General features: G+C 29.2%; 2 protein-coding genes and 1 non-coding gene across 3 annotated transcripts in view; 1 reads left to right on the top strand and 2 right to left on the bottom strand.

The window, feature by feature from the left end:
* Positions 1 to 22822, top strand: part of LOC119611113 (G2/mitotic-specific cyclin-A) — a 47270-nt gene extending 24448 nt beyond the window's left edge. Inside the window, exons 5-8 of the mRNA XM_037966582.1 lie at positions 16964 to 17187; positions 19752 to 19956; positions 20025 to 20272; positions 21760 to 22822. Coding sequence (XP_037822510.1) covers positions 16964 to 17187; positions 19752 to 19956; positions 20025 to 20272; positions 21760 to 21931 — 849 coding nt within the window. The 3' untranslated portion in view covers positions 21932 to 22822. The remainder of the gene's footprint in view (positions 1 to 16963; positions 17188 to 19751; positions 19957 to 20024; positions 20273 to 21759) is intronic.
* Positions 1667 to 3060, bottom strand: LOC119611115 (RIB43A-like with coiled-coils protein 2). The gene is made up of 2 exons (XM_037966584.1): positions 2841 to 3060; positions 1667 to 2689 (listed from the first exon to the last, which is right to left on the bottom strand). The coding sequence occupies exons 1-2, from the start codon at positions 2964 to 2966 to the stop codon at positions 1667 to 1669; spliced, it is 1149 nt and encodes a 382-aa protein (XP_037822512.1). The 5' UTR covers positions 2967 to 3060.
* A 2610-nt stretch (positions 22823 to 25432) lies between the features above and the next one.
* On the bottom strand, positions 25433 to 25504 carry Trnac-gca. Its single transcript has one exon. It is a non-coding gene; the product is annotated as a tRNA-Cys (tRNA).
* Between the last annotated feature and the right edge of the window lie 1263 nt (positions 25505 to 26767).

Here is a 26767-nt window from a genome sequence, read left to right as displayed (position 1 = left end):
TAAATACCATCACTGACAGCTGCTACTTTTTTATCTATCTATTACTAAATTTCTTCTTACTTATATACTTTACGGCGTTTATATTTTTCTTCTTCCTTTATTGTTTAATTTTATCATGAATATTTTCTTTTTTTTCCTCTTGAATTTTAATTGCTTTAAATAACCATGTTTTGCTCGGTGTGTTGTATTGCTCTGGTATTTTTTTTCTTCGTTTTGAACACATGTTTGGTTTATGATATGTGAAAGCATTACGTATGAATGGAAAAACTATTAACCAGAAGGGAAATATATATTAGAAGGATAAAAAAAAGGAAAATAGGGGGTTTTCTTAAAGGATCTTTTAAAAGACTTAAATTTAAGGCATTTTATCACGCCATGGGCTTTAGAGGATTAATGTTCTAAAACTGTTCTAAAAGAATAAAGTCACCGTTATGGTATACGCACAATTGGGACGAACGACGAATTTCGTATAGCACGACGAACTAGTCGACAAAAATTCGTTGCGTAAATTCGTCGAATGGAACACAATCAAATTATTCGTACTGCGAATTCGTTTCAAAATTTGTTTGTTCGAAATTGAAAAAAGTAAGAAAAAGGAACAAAAATTATATTTTTGTGAATCTCCACGATTTTGAGATAATTTTAACAGCTTTAAAATTTATTCGAACATTATTTCGAAATTAGAAAATGTAAGAAATTGGCCTCGAAAAGAACTAAAATTATATTTTTGTAAATATCCGCCATTTTGAGATTATTTTAACAGCTTCAAAATTTTTTCGAACATTACTTCGAATTTTCGAACTTAATTTTAAATATTCCAACATAGCATTGTAGTGTCATCAAGTGTACTCCAGACTGCCCAATTTCAGACAATTCGGTATACGAGAACTGGTTTTAATGGCTTTAAAATTTTTTCGAAATTTTCGAAAATTTTATTTTTAGTTTTTATAACCCAGAGATTATTTTAAGAGCATAAAAAATTTTTCGAACATAACTTCAAATTTTCGAATATAATTTCGAATATTCGAACATAATATTGTATTGTCATTAGCTGTACACACAACCGCCAAATTTCGGCAAATTCGGGCTACCGGAATTGGTTTTAAAACAATTTTCCCCAATTAATTCGTCGTTCGTCTGCGTAAGAAATAGAAATAAACCTATCGCATAGGTTGTTACGTACGACGAATTTCGTCATACGCAATGATTGTGTCGTCAGAAATAGAACACCCAAGTGTGTTCTATTTCTGACGACGAATATTCTTTCCGAAAAATTCGTCGTTCGTCCCAATTGTGCGTATACTATTATACTAAAGAATTTTTCTAAATTTAGAACAAGAAAAGTCTTGCAAATCTTTCCTTAACTTAGGGTAATATAACGGGACCAACTTAATAAACCCAAGTGAGCTGCTTCTTTAGCAGCGGCGCTCTATACCTAACCTTCCTTAACTTGGCATTTACAAGCCAAAATCCTGCTTACACCGAATATTTGTCCAAATTGGGAAAGCAATATGTCCCCCTGGGATGCTCTTTAGAACCCCAAAATAATCCTTAAATTTCTTAACTTTTTAATAAAGAAAACATTTGTTTATACAAAATTTTTACACAAACTTAAGATTTTTTTATTTAAAATTTTGAAATTTTATCAAAAATTTTGTTCAAAACCTTAACGTGAGGTCTTATTAAATTGTTCATAGAATTCTTTTGAAACTTCATTACGATTCAGCACCCTATTGTTTAAATCCTTTTGCTGTTTCTGCTCTTTAGCCAATTTATCATTAATATCCAATATTTTTTCAAATTCCCTTTGTTTCTTGCGATTCATTTCCAAATCTTTTAATCTCAATTCACGATCCATATTTAAAGCATACTGTTCCCATTGTTTTTCCATTATTTGCTCTTCCGTTTTCTCTTTCTTTTTATCCAACATTTGTTGCTGCTGATCTTTACGAAATGCTTGCAATTCCTCAGCAGTCATGCCACGATACATAAAGGCAATTTTCTTATTAGGATTTGTTTTCGATTGTGCTACATCGGGATTTTCGGTTAAGATATCACTTGTTAACATATTATAGATTTCTGCCATATCATCTTCATTTTTCTCTTGCTTTTTGCGTAGAGTTTCTTGTTTCTTTTGTTGGGCCATTTGACAATTATATTGCCTTATAGAGTCTACTATTTGATGACGTATTTTACGCTCAGAATTGGCCATATCCTCTAAACGTTTATCCCGTGAAGCTATGGACTCTTGTAGTGCCTTTTCTGCCTGCTGGCGGGATTCTTCGGCTCTTTTTCTTTCCAATATCTGTTGATCTAACCAGGCTCTTTGTTGTTCTCTTTGTTTTTGTTGACGTTCTCGTTGTCCCAAATCCTCACCATTGAAAATTTGAGCCGATGATATGCCCAAACTAAAATCATCATCGGCTATACGTACAGGTTGAGATTTTTTAATAGAATCCGGATCATTTAGATCATATTCACGTCGTTGATCTTTACGCTGAAAACGGCAACGATAATAATTGATATCACTCTCTACGTCACGTTTACGTTTCTCTAATTCCAATTCTTTATTGTGCACCACTTTTTGTATCATTTCGGCCTGTTGTTCATAACGTCGTTCATATTCGGCTTCTAGTTGTTGTAATTTTGATTTATCGGCTATTTGTCGTTCTAATGTATCTAAATCGAGCTGAATGGATGAGGAAACTTTGTTTTCAGAAAATACTTTTCAGATTTAGTTTAATTTAAAGATTTCTTCTGATTCAGAATATCAGAAGCTGTTAATAAAAGTATGTGGTTTCTCAATCAGGGCTTTAACTTTCCCCCTTTTGTACACTTACCCCATATAAACGTTGTTTGGCATTGAAAATCCTTTTCTTACGTTCCTCTTCATATTGTTTACGTTTCTTCAATTTGACAGCCTCATTTAAATCGGCCTGAGTCATAATACCCATATTCATAGCCATTATACAATTAAACTGCACTTACAAACCAACAGATCAGCTTTAAAAAGTTCAAAAAATAATTAGCAATAAAAATATAAAATTTGTATTTGTTATAAAAATTTTATATTTAAACTTGTCAAAATTGTTTTTGTTTAAATTTCAAAAAAAAACTTTTTATACAAAATAACAATACACTCAACTTTTAAAGTCTGAAAAATAAGATAAATTTTTTTGAGAATAATTTAAGAAAAAGTTCCAAACTAATTGTTTACTTGTAGTTAAGTATTCGAAATCTTTTCTTTGTCTCCCGTCACTTCACTTTTAACTTGCCCATTGTTTCTATTTCTTTTCCGATTTTTTTTTTTTTTGTTGACATGGAGCAAATATGTTTATTATTATTTGTTGTAGTGTTTCTGGGGATACATGGCAACATTACTACGTTCATTATTTACTTGATACACACAAACACATTTGAGAAACGCTTGATTGCCATGTTAACTTACCATACACTATTTAAACTTGTTGTTGTTTTTATTTGTTATTTCACAGTTAACGACAAGACGGGGAAAAAAGGCTAAAATTCCAACAACAAACACTACACAAAATACGTTACAAAGTTTCAAATTTAGGTTTTTGTTTTCTTATTTCTTTCTGTGAAATACCAAGAAATCCCTAACCGCAACCGCACTACACCGGCACCATCTCCGCCGCCAACACCACCACCACCGCCGTTTTATCATGCATTAATCATATGTAGATTTAAAATTGTTTTACAATTGAAAAAAAATATGAATGAATTTGTTAAGTATGTTTAGGGTTAAGAATTTTAAAAGAGATGATGAGGAAAAGGGTTAAAAATTGATTTAAAATTGTGGTTAAGCAGCAAAGCTAAAGGTAAAAGATGTGATACTAAAATTTTGAAATTATTAATAAAGTTCTATTAAGATATTTGGGATCAGAACTTAGGACAGATACTACACATTTTCAGAAGGTGCATAATACACTTAACACTTGGAAACTAGATGTAACTCTACTCGGAGACCATAAGATCCATAGTGATTCCTTTCATAGAAAGTGAAGATCCACACTAGAAAAACAAGAAAGAACTTAGTTTAAAAGGAGAGATGATTGCAAACAGATCGAATCCCAAGAGTCTTCGATCCAGAAGTTTTACCAAAACGATTCCCTAAAGAAAGATAACATAATGAAACTTCACTCGGAGATCAAGTTCCTTTGTGATTTTCTTCCTAGAAAGTAAAGATCCAAAGTTAGAGAAACGAAACACTGGAAACAGATTCAATTCAGAAGATTTGCCGAGACGATTCCCTAAAGAAAGATAACAAGATGTAACTCTACTCGGAGACAGACGTAGATAAACAAATCACTAGAAAAACAAGAAAGGGCAAAGTTGAAGATAAGATAGGCATTCAAACAGATCGATTCCCAAGGGGTTTCAATCCAGAAACGATTCACTAAAGAAAGATAACAAGATGCAACTGCACTCGGAGATCATAAGGTCCATTGTGATTCCTTTCATAGAAAGTGAATATCCAAAGATAGAGAACCAAATAAACTAGAAAAACAAGAAAGAGCTTATTTAAAAAGGAGAGATGATTGGAAACAGAAGATATACCGAGACGATTCCCTAAAGAAAGTAATATTAGAGACTCTAGGTCTGCCTTTAAATTCCTGCCGAACAAGTAACTAATTCTCCAGATAAAACATAGTAGACTGCGAGGGTTTAATCCCGCAATTTTCCCCAGTTCGTCATGGCATCTATTTCCCAGCCATTTCAAACTGAGATTCTGTATTGTAGGATAGAGGCAAATTCCCAGTTCCTCTGCATCTTCGCATTACCTTCAATAGTCTGGCATATTACTGTCCCACTTACTGACAAATTGTCTAATTGAGCAATGACCCGTTAGCATCCCGATTAAAATCCCTATCCACTCCTATAAGTATATTAGTAAGACTCACATCAAGTGTTGGTCATAAAGCTTTTGTGTTTTGCACTCTATTCTACTATTCCAGGACTGATAGATCATGTCAAACTAAAGTAACGATATGGAAAAAGATAAGTGAAAGAATGCAATCATTCGAAAGCAAAAATTTACTTCAAAATGTTTCAACCCAACTTCAGAAGGCAAGATCTATAATGAATTTAGAGTTATGAGAATAAAACAAAACAATTTCTATGCAAGCATTTTTAAGTGCTTTCTTGGAAGCCTCAGGAACTTATTTTTCAACTAGTTTGTAGGAAAAATATATCTCCTTTTGAAAGATTCTAGAACTAGTTCAAGTAGAAACGTTTAACTATAAAACACATTCGAACATTTACTTTTGGAACAAATTATATGGAAGAGATTTGAAAACAGTTCCTTCTTTCTTAGAATGCTCTAGAAATAGTTCTTTAGAGTTTAAAAAGTTTCTTAAACAAGTTCAATAACTATTATTTTGAAACTAGTTTTCGATCTAGATACTCTTCCTTATTAGTTAGCTCTTAAAACAAATCATTAGTTAATGATCTCAACTAGTTCTAGAGAATTATTTAAATGATCTTCTTTTTAGAAAGATTCGAGAACTAGTTCACAAATGAATGAGCACAACTTTAAAAGTTTAACTATAAAAACCATTCAAATTTTCACTATCAGAACAAATTATATGGAAAAGTTTTGAAAACTGTTTTTCTTTCTTATACTATTACTACTATAAACAGATTTTTAATCAAAATTTTGCTCAACTAGCCCAAGAGAAGAAGAGTTTAATATAAAAACACTCTCTTTAGAAATACTCGAGAACAAGTTCTATAATAATTGTTTTAAAACTAGATTTCCATCTAGCAACTCTTGCTTATTAGACGATTCTTAAACCAAATCTTTATTTAATGTCTCAACTAGATCTGGAGAATAATTTAAATGATCTTTTTTTTTTTTGTGAAAGATTCGAAAACTAGTTCATAAATGAATGTGCTTAATCAAAACTAGTCCAAGAGAAATACTTGAGAACAAGTTCAATAACGATTGTTTTGAAACATGTTTTCCATCGAGCAACTCTTCCTTGTTAAACGATTTTTAAACCAAATCTTTAGTAAATGATCTCAACTAGTTCTAAAGAATAATTTAAAAGATCTTCTCTTTGGAAAGATTCTAGAATGAGTTCATAAATGAATGTTTAATTGTGAATCCTGTTGGAATTATAACTTTCTTTCTTTTCATAATTTATTAAAAATATTCTTTATGAGACGTTTTTTTAGTCAATGATCTCAACTATTTCCAGAGAGTAATTAAAAAGATCCATTCTTTAGGAGGATTCTAGAACTAGTTCAGAAATGAATGTTGAATTATGAATACAGTTGTAATAATATCTCTCTTTTGTTTGTGAAAACGATAATCGATTAAAAATATTACTTTTTGGACGATTTTTAAACGAAATCTTAAGTCAATGATCTAAACTACTTCAAGGGAATAAGATTATTCTGTTTTGAGACATTCTAGAACTAGTTCATTAATGAATAATTATGAATACATTTGTAATAATATATGTATCTCCTTCTTTTGTAAATATGATAATTGATTAAAAATATTACTTATTACATGATTTTAACTACTTCCTGAGAATAATTAAGGTTATTCTATTTTGAGAGATTCTTGAGCTAGTTCATAAATGAATGTTTAATTATGAATCCAGGTATAACTCTCTTTGTGTAAATAATATAACTTATTAGTTTTATACAATAATGAATCATGAATGAGTCGTCTAACATCACAAAGAATCCAGTCTATTCCTAACCTCATTTTATTATTTTATATACTTTAAAAATTCACCTTATTTCTAAAACAACTTCTTGTTTTGGACATTCTCTTTAAATCTTTGGAGAATTTTAGTTTTAAAAACACATTCCCTCATTGCCATTTTCTCTAATATTTTATATGCTAGAACATTAAATAAACATATCTTTTAGTTTGTTTCTTTCCTAATTTCCTATCTGCATTCAAATACGAAAAAAAAACAATTTTGGGAAATTCTACTCTTGAGGTTGTAAATACTCTATTGCATACAAAAAAAAAACTATGAAAACCTTTCGTGTCCTTTGCAATCTGAAAGTATTTTGATTTCATTTTTATTGGCTGTAAAAGAAATTTCATCTCAATAAACTTTAATTCATTTTCTAACTGACATAAAACTAGAATTTCACAGGAGATTTACTGAGTGAATGAAAGGAAATACTATATGTAAGGAAAATATAGTCATAAAATGAAATAGATGATGGAAAGGCATGAGTTTATACTCCACTATTCTGGTAATAGTTTGATGATGGATTTTTTTTTTAGATCCATAAGGTTTAAACAAGATTAATCGGTTTATTTTTAAAGGAGTTAGTAGTAAAGGAACTGTAAATATAGTTTTTAAAGGTTTTGAAATTAGCGAATTGTGGTGGATGTTAACTTTTAGAAATTACATTTAAAACCCTTGTAAAATCACAGTCAAACTCTCGATCTATCTAATCTGTTTTTCTAATAACTTGTTATGTTGTCAATTCCTCATCGAAATCCCACACTAATATCAAAATTCTTAAACCTTTCTAATAAATTCTTCTATTACGAATAATCGATTAATCGTTGACAACATTTTATATCATTCTTAGATTCCAGCCATATGCATGTCATCAGTCATTTACACAGAACTCATCAGAAAAAAATAACCAAAATCTTTTTTCTAAATAGAATTTTTGTTGTTGTCCTATTTTGATGGATGGTTTTTGTTTCAAATCCTCAAGAACAACTCAAATAAAAAGAATTGTTGCTAAAAACCACACAACTACATGATGTGTGTCTGGTTTTTATATACTTTTTAGATAGTTTTTGTTTTTTTTTTTTTTTGAATATGAATATTTCATATTTGAATTTTAGTTTTTTTTTCTCTCTATCAGTCTGTTTTTTATTGCAACATCTTGAGTTTTCAATCCTCGTTCTTGGTTTTTGGTAAAATGTCTATAAATAAACATGAGGAAAGAAATAACTTGTGGTTTGTTTAAAGGTTAAATGTGTTAAGTTTAGTTTTTATGGAAATTGAGATATGAAAGCAAAAGTTTAGAAAAAGTGAAAATGAAAAAAATTTCTAAAGAATGACAAAATTTCAATTGTTAAAAGAATTTTAAAAGAAATAATATGGAAAATAAGCTAACTCCACAAAATTCACTCAAAACTCACTTAACTGTTTTGGCAAAATAAAGTAAAATCTTCCTTAAAAAAAAACCTTTAAAATAAAACTTGACAAATCCTTTTTAGTCTCTCTGAACAAATTGAAATAAAATGACTTAACACATTTTGCAAACTAAGCTTACAATAAGGTGAACAGATAATTGAAAGAAAGCAATCATTCAGAAGCAATTTAATTTTATCAAGGCAGATAAGTATTTGTTTCACAATAATTTCCCGAATGCAGAACTATCAAGAGTTTATTAGATTTAAGACAAATGAACGTTTTTTCAATTTCGTATTAATTTCTAACGAGGTCATTCTTCGGAGTTATAAAAAGATATCCTTTAGAACTAGTTCAGAGAAGTTTTAACTTGATTATTGCTTGAATTTTCTCTTTTAAACGATTCTTAAGACCATTATTCAACTAGTTCTAAGGAACCTATTTGTATATTCTTTTTAAAGTTTCTAGAACTAGTTCAAGAGTGAACATTTACGTAAGTTTATTCCTGTTTGAATTTGAATTTCTCTTTTCTAGAGGAATTCTAGAACTAACTAGTTCAATAATGAACATTTCTAGAATTAATTCAAGTGGCAATTTTTAACTTGATTACTGTTTAAATTTTCTCTTTGGAAGCATTTTAATGTCGTTTCTTAAATGATTCTGAAAACCATTATTCAAATAGTTCTAGGGAAGAAACATTTGTATTTTCTTTTAAAAGGTGCTAGAACTAGTTCAAGAGTGAACATTTAACTTTCTAACTTCTTTTTAAAGTTTCACAAAACTAGTTCAAAAGTGAATTTGAATTTTTTCTTTGGATTTTTTTTTTTTTTTTTTTTTTGTTTGAATTTTTTTTTGGGAACAAATTCTGCGGGAGAATGTTTGCAACCAGCTCTTTTTACTTAGACTGTTCTAAAAAGTCTCTACTAGTCCTATAGAAGAGTTTACTACAAAAATACTCTTCTCTAGAGGAATTAAAGAATTAACTAGTTTAATACAACTAGTTCAGTAATGAATATTTTGAAACTAGTTTTCCATCCAATACATAGAAAGGACTAATATAAATATAAATGATTATTTTAAAAGGTTCAAGAGCTAGTTCAAGAATAAATATTTTAATCTGAATTAATTATAAATGATTCTTTTGAAAGATTCAAGAGCTAATTCACAAAGAATGAATGTTTCATTCTGATTTCCGTTTGAATTTTCTCTTTGGGAACCAATTCTATGGAAGCATTAAAAATATTCTTGAGCTAATTTAAGATTGAATGTTTTACTCTGAATTAAATATAAATTATTCTTTTGAAAGATTCAAGAGCTAGTTCAAGAATTAATATTCTACTCTGAATTAAATATAAATTATTCGTTTGAAAGATTCAAGAGCTAATTCAAGAAGAATAAATGTTTCATTCTGAATTTCGTTTAAATTTCCTATTTCGGAACAAATTCTATGGAAACTAGTTCTTTAGTCTCAACTATTCCTTAAGAAGTGTTTACTATAAAAAAACTCATCCTTTAGAGTTAGTTCACGAATGAATATTTAACTAGTTTTCCATCCAGCACTTTTTACCAGATGGAAGTCAATGATCTCAATCAGTTCTAGAGGAGAATTAGCTTAAAAAGAAGCTTTTTAGAAATGTTCTCGAACTAGTTCAGAATGAATGTTTCGCTTAAATTTTCTTTTTCAGAACATATTCTTATTTCTTAGATGGTTTTTTAGTTTTCTTTAATAGTTTTCTTTAATAGTCTACTAGAGAAGAGTTTACTATAAAAAGACGCTTTCTTTTAAAGAACTAGTTCATATATGCACTTTCATTCAGCACTTTCTCCTTAGACGGTTTTAAATGCAAATCTTTAATTAATGTTCTCTAGTTATGATACTAGTTCTAGAAGTTAATTAACTAACATGAACATTGAACTATGAACTCCGTTCAAATTTTCTCTATCGGAATAAATTTTACGGAATCTTTTTGAAGAATTCTAGAACTAGTGCATGTATTATTGTTTTGAAACTTGTTTTTCAACCAGCACTTATCTTTTAGGCGGTTTACAATCCAATTCTTTATTCATTGAACTAGTTCTAGAGGATAATTAACTATAAGAAGATATTTTCTTCTGAAAGGTTGTAGAACTAGTTCAGGAATAAATCTTTTTGAAATTTTATCTTTCGAAACGAATTCTACGGAACCGCTTTTCATGGAAAATTTTATATTACCAATTGTTTAACAATATTTTGAACTAGTTCTCGACAAGAATTAGCTACAAATAGATTTGTTTAAAAGAGTTCTAAAACTAGTTCAAGATGAAATGTTCTAATTCTTCATAGAAGTTCTTTTGCATCTAGTATTTTTAAGAATGTTCTTAAAGAATCTTAATCAATTGTATTATTTTAACGAAATTCGAAGTACGAATAGATTTTTTGCTTTTATTTTACAATCCTTAAAAGTTTTCATACATTTACTCCACTGCCTTGACCTATAAAATCTTAAATTTGTAAAACTTGGCTTCCTATACACACTATAAATTTAAAAATAATTCATACAATTCTTATATATTCATAAAATATATATGATAAAATCACGAACAAAAATGTAAATATAATGAGGATGAAACCAAATACAATAATTATAATGGAAAAGCGAAAAGCAGGAGAATGGAGGGTAGTTGAATAATATTAATATGAAACCTAAAAGTTTAATATATAAAAACGTTTTTATATTTCTTAATTCTTTTTCAAAATTAAAGATAACATAACTAAGCCTACTTGCTGTTTTTGCTGCCTCTGACTGGGTTTAAATATTTTAAAATTTCTTTAATGATTTTTGGTAATATTTTACGGCTTTTTTCCACTATATTAAAGCTTTATTTTTTTTTTTCTTTTTTCCCACTATAACATGTTGTGCATTTTAAATGACAAAATTTCTTGAACATTATAAAATCGTAATAATAGGCACGTTCAAATAACCAGCTCATGTTTAAAATGTGTTAAGAATTATAATATGAGTATAAAGTTTTACAATACAATACAATGATTTTTGTTTTCCTTTGCGGACCCTTTATATATAAAAATTCGAACAATTGAAAATACATAAAAATTTAATTTTTAGTGTTAGAAATGAGAAAAAAAATTGATGGCGTTGTGTAAACAAGCTATTAAGTGGCTATTTAAAATAAAATTAAAAAAAATTGTATTTGTTGTTTTTTTATTTATTTATATATTTGGGTGGTAAATGTAATGCTAATTTATAATTATTTATTAACACTAATTGAGCCGTTATAGTTTTAATGTGAAATGTTTCAAAAGGAATAATAAATAGGTGAGTTTTATAAAGAAACATTTCTCACGCTATTTGGTTTTTAGCAATACTTTCACTGAGAAAATTTTACGAAAGTTTCTTGAATTCAGTAAGATTCCATTTTTTAAAAGTTTGTAGAATTGGTTTAATAATGAATGTTTTATTATTTCAAATTTGACTTCGCGAACTAGTTCTCGGAATCATTCCGAATCCAGTTTTCTTATTTGAAAGGTTCTAGACTAAATTTTTAAAAATAATGGTTACAACTATTCTTGATAAGAAATAGCTATAAAAAAAATGCTTTCGAAAACTTTTAGAACTAGTTCAAGAATGAATCTAGAACCAATTCTTTAATTTATGATTTTAATTAGTTCTAAAGAAGAATTAACTCTTAAAAGATTCCATTTTTTAAAGGTTTGTAGAACTGGTTTAATAATGATTGTTTTATTATTTCAAATTTGACTATCCGAACTAGTTCTTGGATTCATTTCGAAACCAGTTTTCTTATTTGAAAGGTTCTAGAACAAATTCTTAAAAATAATGGTTACAAATAGTTCTTGATAAGAAATTGTTATAAAAAATAGTTTTTGAAAACTTTTAGAACTAGTTCAAGAATGAATAATGAACTTTCACATTCTGAACTAGTTCTATGGAACCATTTCAAAGCAAATTTCCTTAGTACGAGTTGTCTAGAACAAATTCTTTATAAAAATATGGAAATTCTCTAAAAAAAAGATCTTTACCTTTGAAAAGTTCTAGAACTAGCTGAATAGTTAAGTATTTGAATTTTTATTATCTGAACAAATTCTTTTGAAAGCGTTAGGAAGCTAAGTAAAGGTAATACTTTTTTGCACATTTCTAGAAGCAATACTTCAGTGAATATTTACAACTTGTTATTTTGAAAGTACTCATTCATGAATGAATGTTTACTTAATTGAATTTTCACTTTGCGAGCAAGTTCATTTCTCGATTCGAAGTCAATATTTATGCTTACTTAAATGGTTCTAGAATAAATTCCTAAAATTAATGGTTTTAATTAGTTCTAGATAAGAAATTATTATTAGAAGATCTCTGCTTTTGAAAAGTTCTAGAACTAGTTCCTGAATGAATAATTAACTATTTAAATGCACACTTTCGAAACAAATTCTTCAGTCAATGTTTTCAATTTGTTCTAGATAAGAATTTATGATAAAACGGCTCTTCATTTAAGAGTTTGTAGAACTTGTTCACGAATGAATATTTAATTATTTGAATTTTTACTTTGCGAGCAAGTTCTATTCACGATTCGAATTCAATAGCCATAATAAAACTATTCAAGAACTAAGTCTTAAAATTAATGGTTTTGTATAATTCTAGATAAGAAATTAATTTAAAAAGTTCTCAGAATGATTTCAAAAATGAATATTTAAGAGTTTGTAGAACTTGTTCACGAATGAATGTTTAATTATTTGAATTTTCACTTTGCGAGCAAGTTCTTTTCACGATTCAAACTCAATATCCATAATAAAACTATTCAAGAACTAAGTCTTAAAATTAATGGTTTTGTATAGTTCTAGATAAGAAATTAATTTAAAAAGATCTCAGAATAATTTCAGAAATGAATATTTTACTCATTGAATTTTATAATTTTTCACGAGTAATTCTTCATTGAACATTTCTAGAACAAATTTTTCATTCAATGTTTTCAAATTGTTCTAGATAGGAAATTATTATAAAATGGTCGTTCTTTTGAAAGTTTAAAAAATTCATTCGAGAACGAATGTTCCATTATTTGGATTTTCACTTTCAGAACTACTTCATTTTTCGTTCCGAAGCCTATATTATTACTTGAACAATTCAGAAACAAATTCTGAAAATAATTGGTTTTGTATAGTTCTAGATAAGAATTTATTTTAAAAAGATCTCAGAATGTTTTCAAAAATGAATGTTTACTCATTGAATTTTTACATTTTTCACGAGTAATTTTTTAGTGAACATTTCTAGAACCAATTCTTCAGACAATGTTTTCAACTTATAATAAAACGGTTGTTCTTTTGAAAGATAAAAAAAAAACTCATTCGATAATGAATATTCACTATTTTGATATTCACTTTCCGCACAAGTTTCGTAGCCAGTATCCTTACTTCAACAATTCAAGAGCAAATGAAGAATAAAATTAATAGTTTTGGATAGTTCTAAATAAGAATTTATTTTAAAAAGATCTCAGAATGTTTTCAAGAACGAATGTTTTAATTTTTTCACGAATAATTCTTCATTGAACATTTCTAAAACAAATTCTTCAAACAATGTTTCCAACTTATTATAAGTAGATAAGAAATTATAATTAAACTGTTCATTTAAAAGGTATATTTTTATAAAATTGAAATTTCTTCCCCTCTTGGCCTTTCTAGTGTTAAAAACGTCCACTAATTCGTTTGTGATCACAACTGATTAAGAGTGTTAAAATAAAAGTTGATTTCATTTGTATTGCTGTTTAAATAATTAGAAAAAATATTATATTAAAAATTACCATAAATACTCACTCAAAATCATTTAAACAATGAAATAAATAGCAAACAAACAACTTAAATATTCATAATTTCTTTAAATTGTTTAAAATTTTTATTAACACCCACTACACGCAAACATTCAACAACCATTAAAACCCAAGTCTTATACAAACACACTTTCAAGATATAGAATCATATATATATATATGGGTGCTTTAATTTAAATGTTTTCTCATTAATAAAACACACACAGAGTACCAATACTAAGTACCCTACTACTAATACAACTACTTATAAAATGGGGGTCTGTAAGATGGTTGATCATCATTGGCTTTAGTAATGATAACATCACTCTCAATTTTTGTCTTATTATAATAAGCGTAACCTATTATTTAACATATGTACATGCATATGTGTATGTTTGTATGTATTTCCTTTATTATTATTAATAATAATATTATTATTATATGTACCCCCATTTATATTCCGTTTGTTATTTTTTCTTTAAACTTTTTGTAAAGATTTTGTTTACTTTTTTGTCTTTCGGTTTTTGACGTTTGATGTTTCTTATGTATTTTGTTATTTTTTGAGCCGTTTTTCTAGGTATTTTAATTTGTAAAGGTTTTATTTTCAAATTCAAATTTCTCACATCATCTTAATTGTCTTAAACATTAAAATATCTCTACAACATACCTTTTAATCATTGTATAGTATTTTATGATTTTTATGAGTTTTATCTTGAAAAATCAATCTGATGATTTTTTAACAAGCAGCAGCTGTTTAATTTACATAATTTTTTTTTTTTATTTAACATAAAAATTGGAGCAACATTTTTTATTAAAAAATAAGTAATTTTGTTTTAGGGGAAAGGTTTTTGATATACATTTTAGGGAATTGGTAGAAAAGAGCTTGTAAATCTTGATACAAATGTTCTGTTCTTGTTAAATTTACAAGTATAGTTGTAAAAACTATTTTCCCAGGAAACATAAGACCAAAGTTTCAGGAGGTTTGAGAACAAAAGTTATTATCAAACTTCATTAAGAAGGTTCGTATTAAACTGTAAAGATTTCTCCATTTTTGCTCCATTCTAAAACTAGTTCCTTTATCAATGATTTCATATAATTCTAGATAAAAAAGTTCCTTTTTTGAAAGGCTGTAGAACTAGTTTAAGAATGAATATTAAACTATTTGAAATTCCTCTTTTAGAACTATTCTAGGTTTCCATTTTCATTTTCTAAACTACTTTTTCGAAAGGGTTTTGAAGTTAATACTCCATTTTGGGCATTTCTTGAGCCAATATTTCAATCAGCGGTTTCAACTAATTCTAGATAAGAAATTAGTCTGAAAACTTCTCTAAAATCAAAAGGTTCTAGAACTAGTTCAATAATAATAACTATTTAGGTTTTCTTTTTGAAGGCAAATTCTGTTCTTCTTTCTTAGAGAGTTCTGAAATCGTTTAATTACCTCTTGATAAGAAATTACTATAAAAATGTCACAGTTTTTAATAGAACTAGTTCAGAAATTAATGAATTAAAGAATTTTCAAGAATTACTTTTCTTTAAAGCTATTTTATATATAGGCCGGTAACTATACTGTTCTCTAATCAATGTTTTTAAATAGTTCTAGAAAAGAATTAATTATAAACAGTCTCTTTTTAGAAAGTTTGTAGAACTGATTCAAGAGTGAATGAATTCTTTCTTTGCGAACTAGTTCTAGGGAATCGTTTTCTTATTTAGACTATTCTAGAACAAATTCAAGAATTATCCTATTTTAATGCCGTTTTATGGGCCGTTAAGTATCCTGTTCTTCTCCTGCAAACTAGTTCTTCGGAATCATTTACTTACTTCAACGATTCTAGAACAAATTCAAGAATTACCCTATTTTAAACCATTTTATCCTATACTATTCTTTAATAAATATTTTAAATAGTTCTGGAGAAGAATTAACTCTAAAAAGCTCCATTATTAGAAAGTTTGTAGAACTGATTCAATAATAAATGTTTAACTATTTGAATTCTCACTTTGCGAACTAGTTCTATAGAAAAGTTTCAAAACCAGTTTTCTTATTTTGACGATTCTAGAACATTCTTATAATTTATGGTTTCTAATAGTTCTAGATAAGACATAACTATACTTTTACTTAAAATTTAGCTCCATAACGAATGATTAGCTAGTTCCCTAAAGAATTGTTTATGACTTTAGTACTTCGAAACGTGTTATTAAAGAATCTGAATGTTTTAGAATAATTTCTAGGGAATATTAACTAAAAAAATCGCCTTTTTGAGAAAGATTCTAAAACTAGTTCCAAAACGAATGATTAACTAGTTCTCCATAGAAGTGCTTTTGACTTCAGTACTTCTAAACTTGTTATAAAAGAATCTGAACACACGTTTTAGAACTAACTAATATAGAAAAGTTCTAAATCGTTTTGGAATAAATTCTACGGAAATATTAACTGAGAAGGTCCCCTTCTTGAGAAAGTATCTAAAACTAGTTCCAAAATGAATGATTAACTAGTTCTACATAGTTCCAAAACGAATATTAACTAGATCTCCATAGAAGTACTTTCGACTTCATTACTTCTAAGCTTATTATAAAAGAATCTGAACACGCGTTTTAGAACTAACGAATATAGAAAAGTTTTAAATCGTTTCAGAACAAATTCTACGGAAATGTTAACTGAAAATGTCCCCTTCTTGAGAAAGTTTCTAAAGCCAGTTACAAAATTAATGATTAACTATTTCTACATAGAAATTCTTTCGTCTAAAGTATTTCTTAACATGATTTTGAAGAATCTGAACAACTTTCGGAACAAATCTTATAGATAAAGTATCTGTATAAAGTTAACTTCTTAATAAAGATTCTAAAACTAATTTCAGAACGTATGATTAAACAGTAGCCCATATCAGTGTTTTTATTGAAGAATCTGAACAAGTTCAACGTCATTTTTAAAAAAATACCGATTACAAAACTACTTTATATTTTACTCATTTTACAATATTTTTAATATTCTCTCTCTTTCGCTCTCTTTCCAGAAAAAACATCGTCCCAAGCCACACTATATGCGCCGTCAAACTGATATTAACTACTCAATGCGCACCATACTCGTCGATTGGTTAGTAGAAGTATCCGAAGAATATAATTTAGATACTGAAACTTTATATCTATCAGTATCCTATATTGATCGTTTCCTTAGTCATATGTCGGTGGTACGCAATAAATTACAATTGGTTGGCACGGCTGCCATGTATATTGCATCGTAAGTATATCAAAACCAAACTAACAAAATAACTTATTTAAATAATTGTATGGTAGTTAATGTGAAATTGGGGAAATACTATTGAATAATTCTTTGAGATATTGCTAAACAATGTAAAACTATTTCTAACAAAATGTAAACAAAGCGAAAAGGGTGATTTAAACAATGTGTAGGAAGTTTAATGAGAATACTCTCAGTCTTTATTATAACAACTTTTAATACATCATATGAAAGCTAAAGAAGCAATATTATTTCATAGTTTAACAACTTTCTTCCTTACACTTTAGTTTATGAAACTCTTTTCGAAACCCCCTTTATTTCTCTCAAATTCTTTTCACTATTTTTATTACCAACAATTTGTTATTATTTATCAAATTGTAGTTGTACAAAAACTACTTTTCTTAGATTGGGTGTATGTTGCTCCTTTTGTAGCAATAAAATAAATGTTTTTCGTATTCAGTCAAGAAAGACAATATCATCATTATTATACGTTCGTCTTGTTATTGTTACAGCCACCCGCCCAACAGCAACATCTTAAAGGTTTTTCTTTATAAAATTTCTATACAATTCCTTACGTTTATCACTTCAACTCTACTTAGCAAAATTTCTACTTTATTTAACTGTGTTTAAAAATTTAACATTGTTGTTTACTTGTTCTTCTTCTTCTTTATTTTTCTCTCTCTCTTTAACTTCTTAAGATTGACAGCAATTTGTTGTGGTTGATGTTGAATTGTTGGCAACGATTTTTTTTCTTCGAATTTGATATTTTTCTTTTATCCTTATAAACAATTTATAAACGAAGGAGCTGTACAAACTTTTTTTCAGTGAGATGGAATCATAAAGTTTATTTTTCTTTGATTAATATTGAAATAATTTTGGGGTAAAATTGTGGTAAAGGGAATACCCTTTATTGCAATGGTTAAACATTTAGTTCATTTCTAGTTAAATTCTAGGTCAGTTCTAGTACAGTTCTAGTTTAAGTTCAGTTTTAGTTTAGTTCTAGTTTAGTGCTAGGTCAGTTCTAGTTCTGTTTTAGTTCAGTTCTAGTTCAGTTCTAGTTGAGTTCTAGTTCAGTTCTAGTTCAGTTCTAGTTCAGTTCTAGTTCAATTCCAGTTCAATTCTAGTACAGTTCTAATACAGTTCTAGTACAGTTCTAGTACAGTTCTAGTACAGTTCTAGTTCAGTTCTATATTAGTCGCAGTTTGGTTCTAGTTCAGTTCTAGTTTAGTTCCAGTTTAGACCAGTTCTGCTTCAGTTCTAGTTCAGTCCCAGTTCAGTTCTAGTTCAGTTCTAGTTCAGTTTTGTTCAGTTCTAGTTCAGTTCTAGTTCAGTTCTAGTTCAGTTTTAGTTCAGTTCTAGTTCAGTTCTAGTTCAGTTCTAGTTCAGTTCTAGTTCATTTCTAGTTCAGTTCTAGTTCAGTTCTAGTTCAGTTCTAGTTCAGTTCTAGTTCAGTTCTAGTTCAGTTCTAGTTCAGTTCTAGTTCAGTTTTAGTTCAGTTCTAGTTCAGTTCTAGTTCAGTTCTAGTTCAGTTCTAGTTCAGTTCTACTTCAGTTCTAGTTCAGTTCTAGTTCAGTTCTAGTTCAGTTCTAGTTCAGTTTTAGTTCAGTTCTAGTTCAGTTCTAGTTCAGTTCTAGTTCAGTTCTAGTTCAGTTCTACTTCAGTTCTAGTTCAGTTCTAGTTCAGTTCTAGTTCCGTTCTAGTTCAGTTCTAGTTCAGTTCTAGTTCAGTTCTAGTTCAGTTCTAGTTCAGTTCTAGTTCAGTTCTACTTCAGTTCTAGTTCAGTTCTAGTTCCGTTCTAGTTCAGTTCTAGTTCAGTTCTAGTTCAGTTCTAGTACAGTTCTAGTTCAGTTCTAGTTCAATTCTAGATCAGTTCTAGTTCAGTTCTAGTTCAGTTCTAGTTCAGCTCTAGCTCGGTTCTAGTTCAGTTCTAGGTCAGTTCTTGTTCAGTTCTAGTTCAGTTCCAGTTTAGTTCTACTTTAGTTCTGGTGTACTTCTAGTTCATTTCTTGTTCAGTTCCAGTACAATATATTTCCAATTTTAGAAAATATGAAACACTTCTCATATTTTCCACGAAATCCAATTATTCTTCTCCCCCTTGTTTTGTTTTTCCTAAAACAATTTTGTACATCTCTGTAACGATATCATACTTCAAGTTGATGTATTTGCTAACAATATATTTCAATGTAACTATAAGTAAAAACCAAAAAACCTTCACCTCATCCTCCACCACTGCCAAACACCAAGGGGCACAAAAGAAATGAATGTGTTATTTTCCGCTTTACGAATATCCTTGTTGTGTGGTTTACTACACTTGATGTGGCGTAAGTGGCTGTGGGTTTGAATTGTTTTGTATTTACTGCATTGCTGATACATGTTGCTGCATTATTGATAAACAACTAGTAGTTGTTTGAAAAATGATTTTTGCAATTTTTTTCCCCTCTGTTTTAGCACACTTTCAATAACACAGTTAATGCCCTCTTAGTAGTTGGCAAATATCTTTTTTTAAAAGTTTTAGTTGAAAATTACTTTAATGTTTTTATGTGTGTTTTTTTTTTTTATTTCAGAAAATACGAAGAAATCTATCCACCAGATGTAGCTGAATTTGTTTTCATTACCGATGACACCTATAACAAAGCTCAAGTTTTACGTATGGAACAGATTATTTTGAAAATTTTAGCTTTTGACTTGTGCACTCCCACAGCCTATGTATTCATTAATACCTATTCCGTGTTAACTGATATACCTGATAAAGTCAAGTTTTTGACTTTGGTAAGTTTGATTAAATAACCTTTCTTTTTGTTAGTGGTTTTTAATAGGATTTTTTGTGTTTTTTCTAGTACATTGCTGAATTGTCTTTGTTGGAAGCTGATCCCTATTTGCGTTTTCATCCATCAATGATTTCGGCTGCTTCTTTGGCTTTGGCCCGCTATTTATGTAATTTACCCATGTGGTCTGCTGAATTGGAAGAAATCACCACCTACCGTTTGGAAGATTTGAAAGAGGTCATTTTGTGTTTGTGTAAAACTCATAATGCTGCCGTGGATTTGCCTCAACAGGCTATACAGGAGAAATACAAGGCAGAAAAGTAAGTTTTAGGAAACTGTTATTATAATTTTAGTTCAAGTTCAGATCTCGTTCAGTTCTAGTTTAGTCCTAGTTCAGTCCTAGTTCAGTTCTAGTTCAGTTCTAGTTCAGTTCTAGTTCAGTTCTAGTTCAGTTCTAGTTCAGTTCTAGTTCAGTTCTAGTTCAGTTCTAGTTCAGTTCTAGTTCAGTTCTAGTTCAGTTCTAGTTCAGTTCTAGTTCAGTTCTAGTTCAGTTCTAGTTCAGTTCTAGTTCAGTTCTAGTTCAGTTCTAGTTCAGTCTAGTTCAGTTCTAGTTCAGTTCTAGTTCAGTTCTAGTTTAGTTCTAGTTCAGTTCTAGTTCAGTTCTAGTTCAGTTCTAGTTCAGTTCCAGTTCAGTTCTAGTTCTGTTCTAGTTCAGTTCTAGTTCTAGTTCAGTTCTAGTTCAGTTCAGTTGTAGTTCTGTTCTAGTTCAGTTCTAGTTCAGTTTTTGTTCAGTTCTAGTTTAGTTCTAGTTTAGTTCTAGTTCAGTTCTAGGTCAGTTCTAGTTCAGTTCTTGTTCAGTTCTAGTTCAGTTCTAGTTCAGTTCTTGTTCAGTTCTAGTTTAGTTCTAGTTCAGTTCTAGTTTACTTCTAGTTCAGTTTTAGTTCAGTTCTAGTTCAGTTCTAGTTCAGTTCTTGTTCAGTTCTAGTTTAGTTCTAGTTTAGTTCTAGTTCAGTTCTAGTTCAGTTCTAGTTCAGTTCTTGTTCAGTTCTAGTTTAGTTCTAGTTCAGTTCTAGTTTACTTCTAGTTCGGTTTTAGTTCAGTTCTAGTTCAGTTCTAGTTCAGTTCTTGTTCAGTTCTAGTTCAGTTCTAGTTAAGTTCTAGTTCAGTCCTTGTTCAGTTCTAGTTCAGTTCTAGTTCAGTTCTAGTTCAGTTCTAGTTCAGTTCCAGTTCAGTTCTAGTTCAGTTCCAGTTCAGTTCTAGTTCAGTTCTTGTTTAGTTCTTGTTCAGTTCTAGTTCAGTGTTTGTTCAGTTCTAGTTCAGTTCTTGTTCAGTTCTAGTTCTGTTCTTGTTCAGTTCTTGTTCAGTTCTAGTTCAGTTTAAGTTCAGTTCTAGTTCAGCTCTACTTCAGTTCTAGTTCAGTTCAAGTTCGGTTCTATTTCTGTTTTTGTTCAGCTCTAGTTTAATTCTAATTCAGTTCTAGTTCAAGTTCAGTTCTAGTTTAGTTCAGTTCTAGTTCAGTTTTAGTTCGTTTCTATTTCTGTTTTAGTTCAGTTCTAGTACAGTTCTCAGTCCTAGTTCAGTTCTAGTTCAATTCTAAATCAGTTCTAGTTCAGATCTAGTTCTTGTTCAATTCTAGTTCAGTTCTAGTTCTGTTCTGTTTGAAAACCGAAAATTCTTAGAAAAACTATATCATCTGGCAATATTTCTGTAACTTAAATAAAGTCTACTTTTAGGCTTTTTAATAAAATCAATCCATTTTACACTGACAGAAAATATATAATAAATTCCATCTTGTTTGCTCTTCCAGATACCGCCATGTTTCAACTATAACACCACAAAAAATCTCTGAAGAACAATTTGATGAAATTGTAAAACTATACAATGAATTGTCTGAAAAAAGTAAAGAACAAGCAGCATCGGGGACCAACACAACAACGTCATCGTCTTCGTCAAAAGTCAATTTGTTTTTTAAGTTCTAAGTTAATTTAAATTTTATATTTTTTTGTTTTATGTATTTTTTTCGTTTTTTTTATTATTATTAAATTTAAGAAATGGAACATAATAAGAAATTTAAGATTTTTAGCTATAATTTAAACTAAATACATATAAATAATTGATAATAATAAATATTTCAATTATAATATTCATTAAATTTTAAACAAAAGCAAAACAACAACTAAAACACATATAGACCATTTAATTATAAACACAAGTTAAACAACTAATTTTGTGTCTTTTTTTTTTTTAATGTAATTTAAAAATATTTATTAAAAATTAATAATAATGAGAACAAGAACAAAAAAAATGGCAAATAAAATATCATGCTTTTATTAAAAAAAGACTCTAAAATTAAACAAATATAGAAAAGAACGAACAAACCTAGAAAAAAAACAAAATTTTCTTTTAAAGAAAATTAAAATATTTTTTACCTTAAAATATCTTTTTGGACAAAATTCAAATGTTTTGCCATTTTGAAAAGATTTTAATTACTCTTATTAGAATTTTATACCAAACAATCAATAAAAAAAGCTGTATTTATTTGCCATTCTAAAAAAAACGAAAATTTAATTATATTTTGTTAATTTTAAGTCCCCGTATATTATTATTTCCAATTACTACTTCTATATTTCTAAACTTAAAACACAATTTATACTCTATAAAATTACTTTAAATATATGATTCTATATTTTTTTATATGTAAAATGTCATGACAATTATAGTCAGTCTTCTCTATCTATTATTTATATATTGTATAAACTCTCTTTAATTGTTTTTTGTCACTGTTTTTAAGTTCTGTGAACCGTTAAAATTGAAAAAAAAAAATTCTAAAAAATATACAAAAACAAATGTCGTCAAGAAAATTTTTACAACAGAATATCTAATTTACCAAGAAACTTTAGAGAAAAACTATTAGAAATACATGCAAATTTTTCATTTATTTTTATTCGTCTTATATCAGTTTTAACTTTTGGTTCAGAATTTAGGATAAATTTTAGAAAATTTTTATTTGCATGTTAATCTACTCTTTTCAACAGGCATGGAAGATTAATTCAGTTTTTATTTTACGTTTTTCTTTCGTACTTTTTGACAACCGCGGACCTTACTTGACATTTTCAGTACTTTTCCTAAGTAGTCCATAGCCTTGTTGGCAGATTTATTTACGGTCTTTCCTATAGTGTAGTCTATAGTCTTGTATATGACTAATTGATAGTGTAGACTATTGACTAGTTTATGTCTATAGTGCAGTATATTCAGAAGTCTTATGGGCTGGTCTCAAGTGTAGTATATGGTCTAGTTTATTCACTAGTATATAATCTACAGTCTGGTTTACAATCTAGTATATAGTCATGACTACATTCTAATCTATGGACTAGTCTATATTTAAGCCTGAAGTCTGGTCTATAGTCAAGCCTATAGTCAGGTCTATAGTCAAGTCTATAGTCTGTTCAAGAGTATAGTTTATAGTCTGGTCTATAGTCTAGTTTATAGTCTGGTCTATAATCTAGTCTATAGTCTAGTCTGTAGCCTAGTCAGTCTATAGTATAATTTATAGTATAGCCTATAGTCTGGTCGATAGTCAAGTCTATGGACTAGTTTATAGTCTAGTCTATTGACTAGTTTATAGTCTAGACCTAGTTTATAGTCTAGACCTAGTTTATAGCCTAGTTTATACTATAGTCTACAGTCTAGTCTATTGACTAGTTTATAGTCTAGTTTATTGACAAGTTTATAGTCTAGTAGTCTAGTTTAGACTATAAACTATTGAATAGTTTATATTCCAGTCTATTGACTAGTTTATAGGCTAGTCCATTGACTAGTTTATAGTCTAATCTATTGACTAGATTATAGTCTAGTTTATTGACAAGTCTATAGTCTAGTCTATTGACTAGTTTATAGTCTAGTCTATTGACTAGTTTATAGTCTAGTCTACTGACTAGTTTATAGTCTAGTCTTTTGACTAGTTTATAGTCCAGTCTATTGACTAGTTTATAGCCTAGACTATTGTCTAGTTTATAGTATAGTGTACAGTCTAGTCTATTGACTAGTTTATATTATAGTCTACAGTCTAGTCTATTGACTAATTTATAGTCTAGTCTATTGACTAGTTTATAGTCTAGTCTATTAACTAGTATATAGTCTAGTGTATTGACTAGTTTATAGTCTAGTCTATTGACTAGTTTATAGTCTAGTCTATTGACTAGTTTATAGTCTAGTCTATTGACTAGTTTATAGCCTAGTCTACTGACTAGTTTATAGTCTAGTCTATTGACTAGTTTATAGTCTAGTCTATTGACTAGGTTATAGTCTATTGACTAGTTCATAGTCTAGTCTATTGACTAGTTTATAGTCTAATCTATTAACTAATTTGTAGTATAGTCTGTTGACTAGGTTATAGTCTAGTCTATTGACTAGTTTATAGTCTAGTCTATTGATTAGTTTATAGTTTAGTCTATTGACTAGTTTATAGTCTAGTCTATAGTCTTGTTTATTGAATACCACTCAAAAAGATGTTTGAAAACGTAAATATTTATTTTATAAAAGTTTCAGCTCCTAACATCAATAAGGAATGACTTTTAATCCAAAAATATAACACTATCCTGTCCTTCAATATATCAGTTCCATGATTTAGAAACAGAAATTCAAATTATAAATGTTTATTAAACTTTTTTAATTAAATTTTTTATAAAGGAAAACTTTCCTTAAAGATATTCCACAACTTTTTTAAAACGATCTTTTAAACCTTAAAAAACTTAAGCCGCTTTATATTTATAAATTGAAAAATACATTAAGCCTAAGTTTAAAAAACAAAAAAAGAAAACAGTTTTGCTCTGGATACAATATTTTTAATTGATAGTTATTATAGCGTAAGATATACATACACTCTAATTGGGTTCCAAAGTTATGCTTAATTAATTTTGGAAATATATATAATTTTTTTTTCAATGTATTTTAAGATCTTTTTTGGATAAAACAAATAAAAATATTTATATATTTCTTTAACAAAAAGACGCTTATTATATTAAAAATAATTATTTTTTTACTGTCTTAACACACACGTACACTTAGTTTACTATTAATTAATTTAATTATTTCTAAACTTACATTTATTTTAATAATTATTACAAGAAGAAAAAAATGCCATAAGAAATAATAAAAATTGACAAATTCATTGCTACCACAAAAAAATAAACTTTTTTATTTATAACTTTTTTGAAAAACAAATCTTTTTTTCCCATTATTTTTGGTGATGTGATAAAACCTAAAAAAGGAAATAATCAATTTTGTTAAACCAAACTTGTGTTTATCAATAAACAACAAGTACAAACAAGATGTCATATTTTAAACATGTGTTTTAGAAAAATTTTCAGTTTTTTGGATTCAAATAAAATTCTTTTTTGTTAATAATAACAATTAATTTAAAAATATCTTATATTACTTTTAAAGTTTTGTTATAAAAAATTAAAAAAAAATCCTTGCACAGGGGACACCCGGGTTTGAACCGGGGACCTCTCGATCTGCAGTCGAATGCTCTACCACTGAGCTATATCCCCTACTTATTTTGAAGGTTCTATTTTTATGCTTTTGTGCTACCAATCCAAAAGTAGAAATTAGTTAAAATATGTTCACACTAGCATCAGAACAAAAACAATTGAAAGATATCAACATTTGTTTACAATTTAATCAATAAAACAACACATAAAATGTATAAGAACCAGGAATGGAAAGTTTAGCACTTTCCACAATAATAATGTCATTTCATACAGCCAATAGACTAACAACTACATAATATGTGAAATTTATTAGAAAAGACAACCCTTTTCTAGTGTATACACTAGATTACAGTCTAGTCTATGTTATAGTATATTCAATAGCATTATGGGTTCTTTCCCAATTTAACGGTGAATGGCAGCAATTTATTCCAAATTTATGCCAAATTAAATATTTATAAAATGCCAAACATATTCCACTTTTTTTTAGTATATTTACAAATAGCAAACAAATTGAAATTGGCAACAGGTCATCAAGAATAAATTTAAATTAAAAGAAAAATTGTTCATACAAAATGTTTAATACATTTATCTGTTCGCGATTGTGAATATTAACTAACTCCTTGAAAACAATTAGAATTTGTTCAATAACAACATTTTTACTTTCTTAATTGGTTTTTATTATAGTAAACTCCATATTATGGAGACCTAACATTGCAATGTTTGGTTGCCACAATGCATTGTGGCAAGGATAACCGCAGGACATAACCTCAATGTAATTGAATACAGAAAAATTCTATTGGCCTAATAGAAGTATGATGAAGCAAGCATCCATGACGAAAAGGAAAGCAACAGAGAACAGGGACAAGCGAGCTACGGCGAGCGAGCGAGCGAGCGGCGAGGAGAGCGAGCGAGCGAGCAGCGACGAGCGAGCGAGGACGCGCGAGAGGCGAGCGAGCGAGCGAGCGAGCAGCGAGCAGCGAGCGAGCGAGCGAGGGGGAGCCAGCGAGCAGGGGAGCAGAGCGAGCGGCGACGAGCAGCGAGGGGGAGCGAGCGAGCGAGCGAGGCGAGCTCGAGCGAGAGCAGCGAGGCGAGCGAGCGAGCGAGCGAGCGAAGAGAGCGAGCGAGCGAGCGAGCGAGCGAGCGAGCGAGCGAGCGAGCGAGCGAGCGAGCGAGAGCGACGAGCGAGCGAGCGAGCGAGCGAGCGAGCGAGCGAGCGAGCGAGCGAGCGAGCGAGCGAGCGAGCGAGCGAGCGAGCGAGCGAGCAGCGAGCGAGGAGCGAGCGAGCGAGCGAGCGAGCTAGGCGAGGAGCGAGCGAGCGAGCGA

The sequence above is a fragment of the Lucilia sericata genome, unplaced genomic scaffold (assembly GCF_015586225.1).
Source record: "Lucilia sericata isolate MDLA Ls3-8-SP2 unplaced genomic scaffold, ASM1558622v1 Contig001365F_arrow, whole genome shotgun sequence".
Taxonomy (NCBI): Eukaryota; Metazoa; Arthropoda; class Insecta; order Diptera; family Calliphoridae; genus Lucilia; species Lucilia sericata.
Note: the sequence above shows the minus strand (reverse complement) of the source record. Positions and strands in the feature narration are given on the sequence as shown.

What these genes read in the sequence shown, in the direction of transcription:
- LOC119611115 (XM_037966584.1), bottom strand. Translation starts at nt 2,966, where the DNA reads ATGGCTATGAATATGGGTATTATGACTCAGGCCGATTTAAATGAGGCT. An exon ending in CCAAACAACGTTTATATGGG is followed by an intron (nt 2,690 to 2,840) that starts GTAAGTGTACAA and finishes TCATCCATTCAG; the next exon opens with CTCGATTTAGATACATTAGA.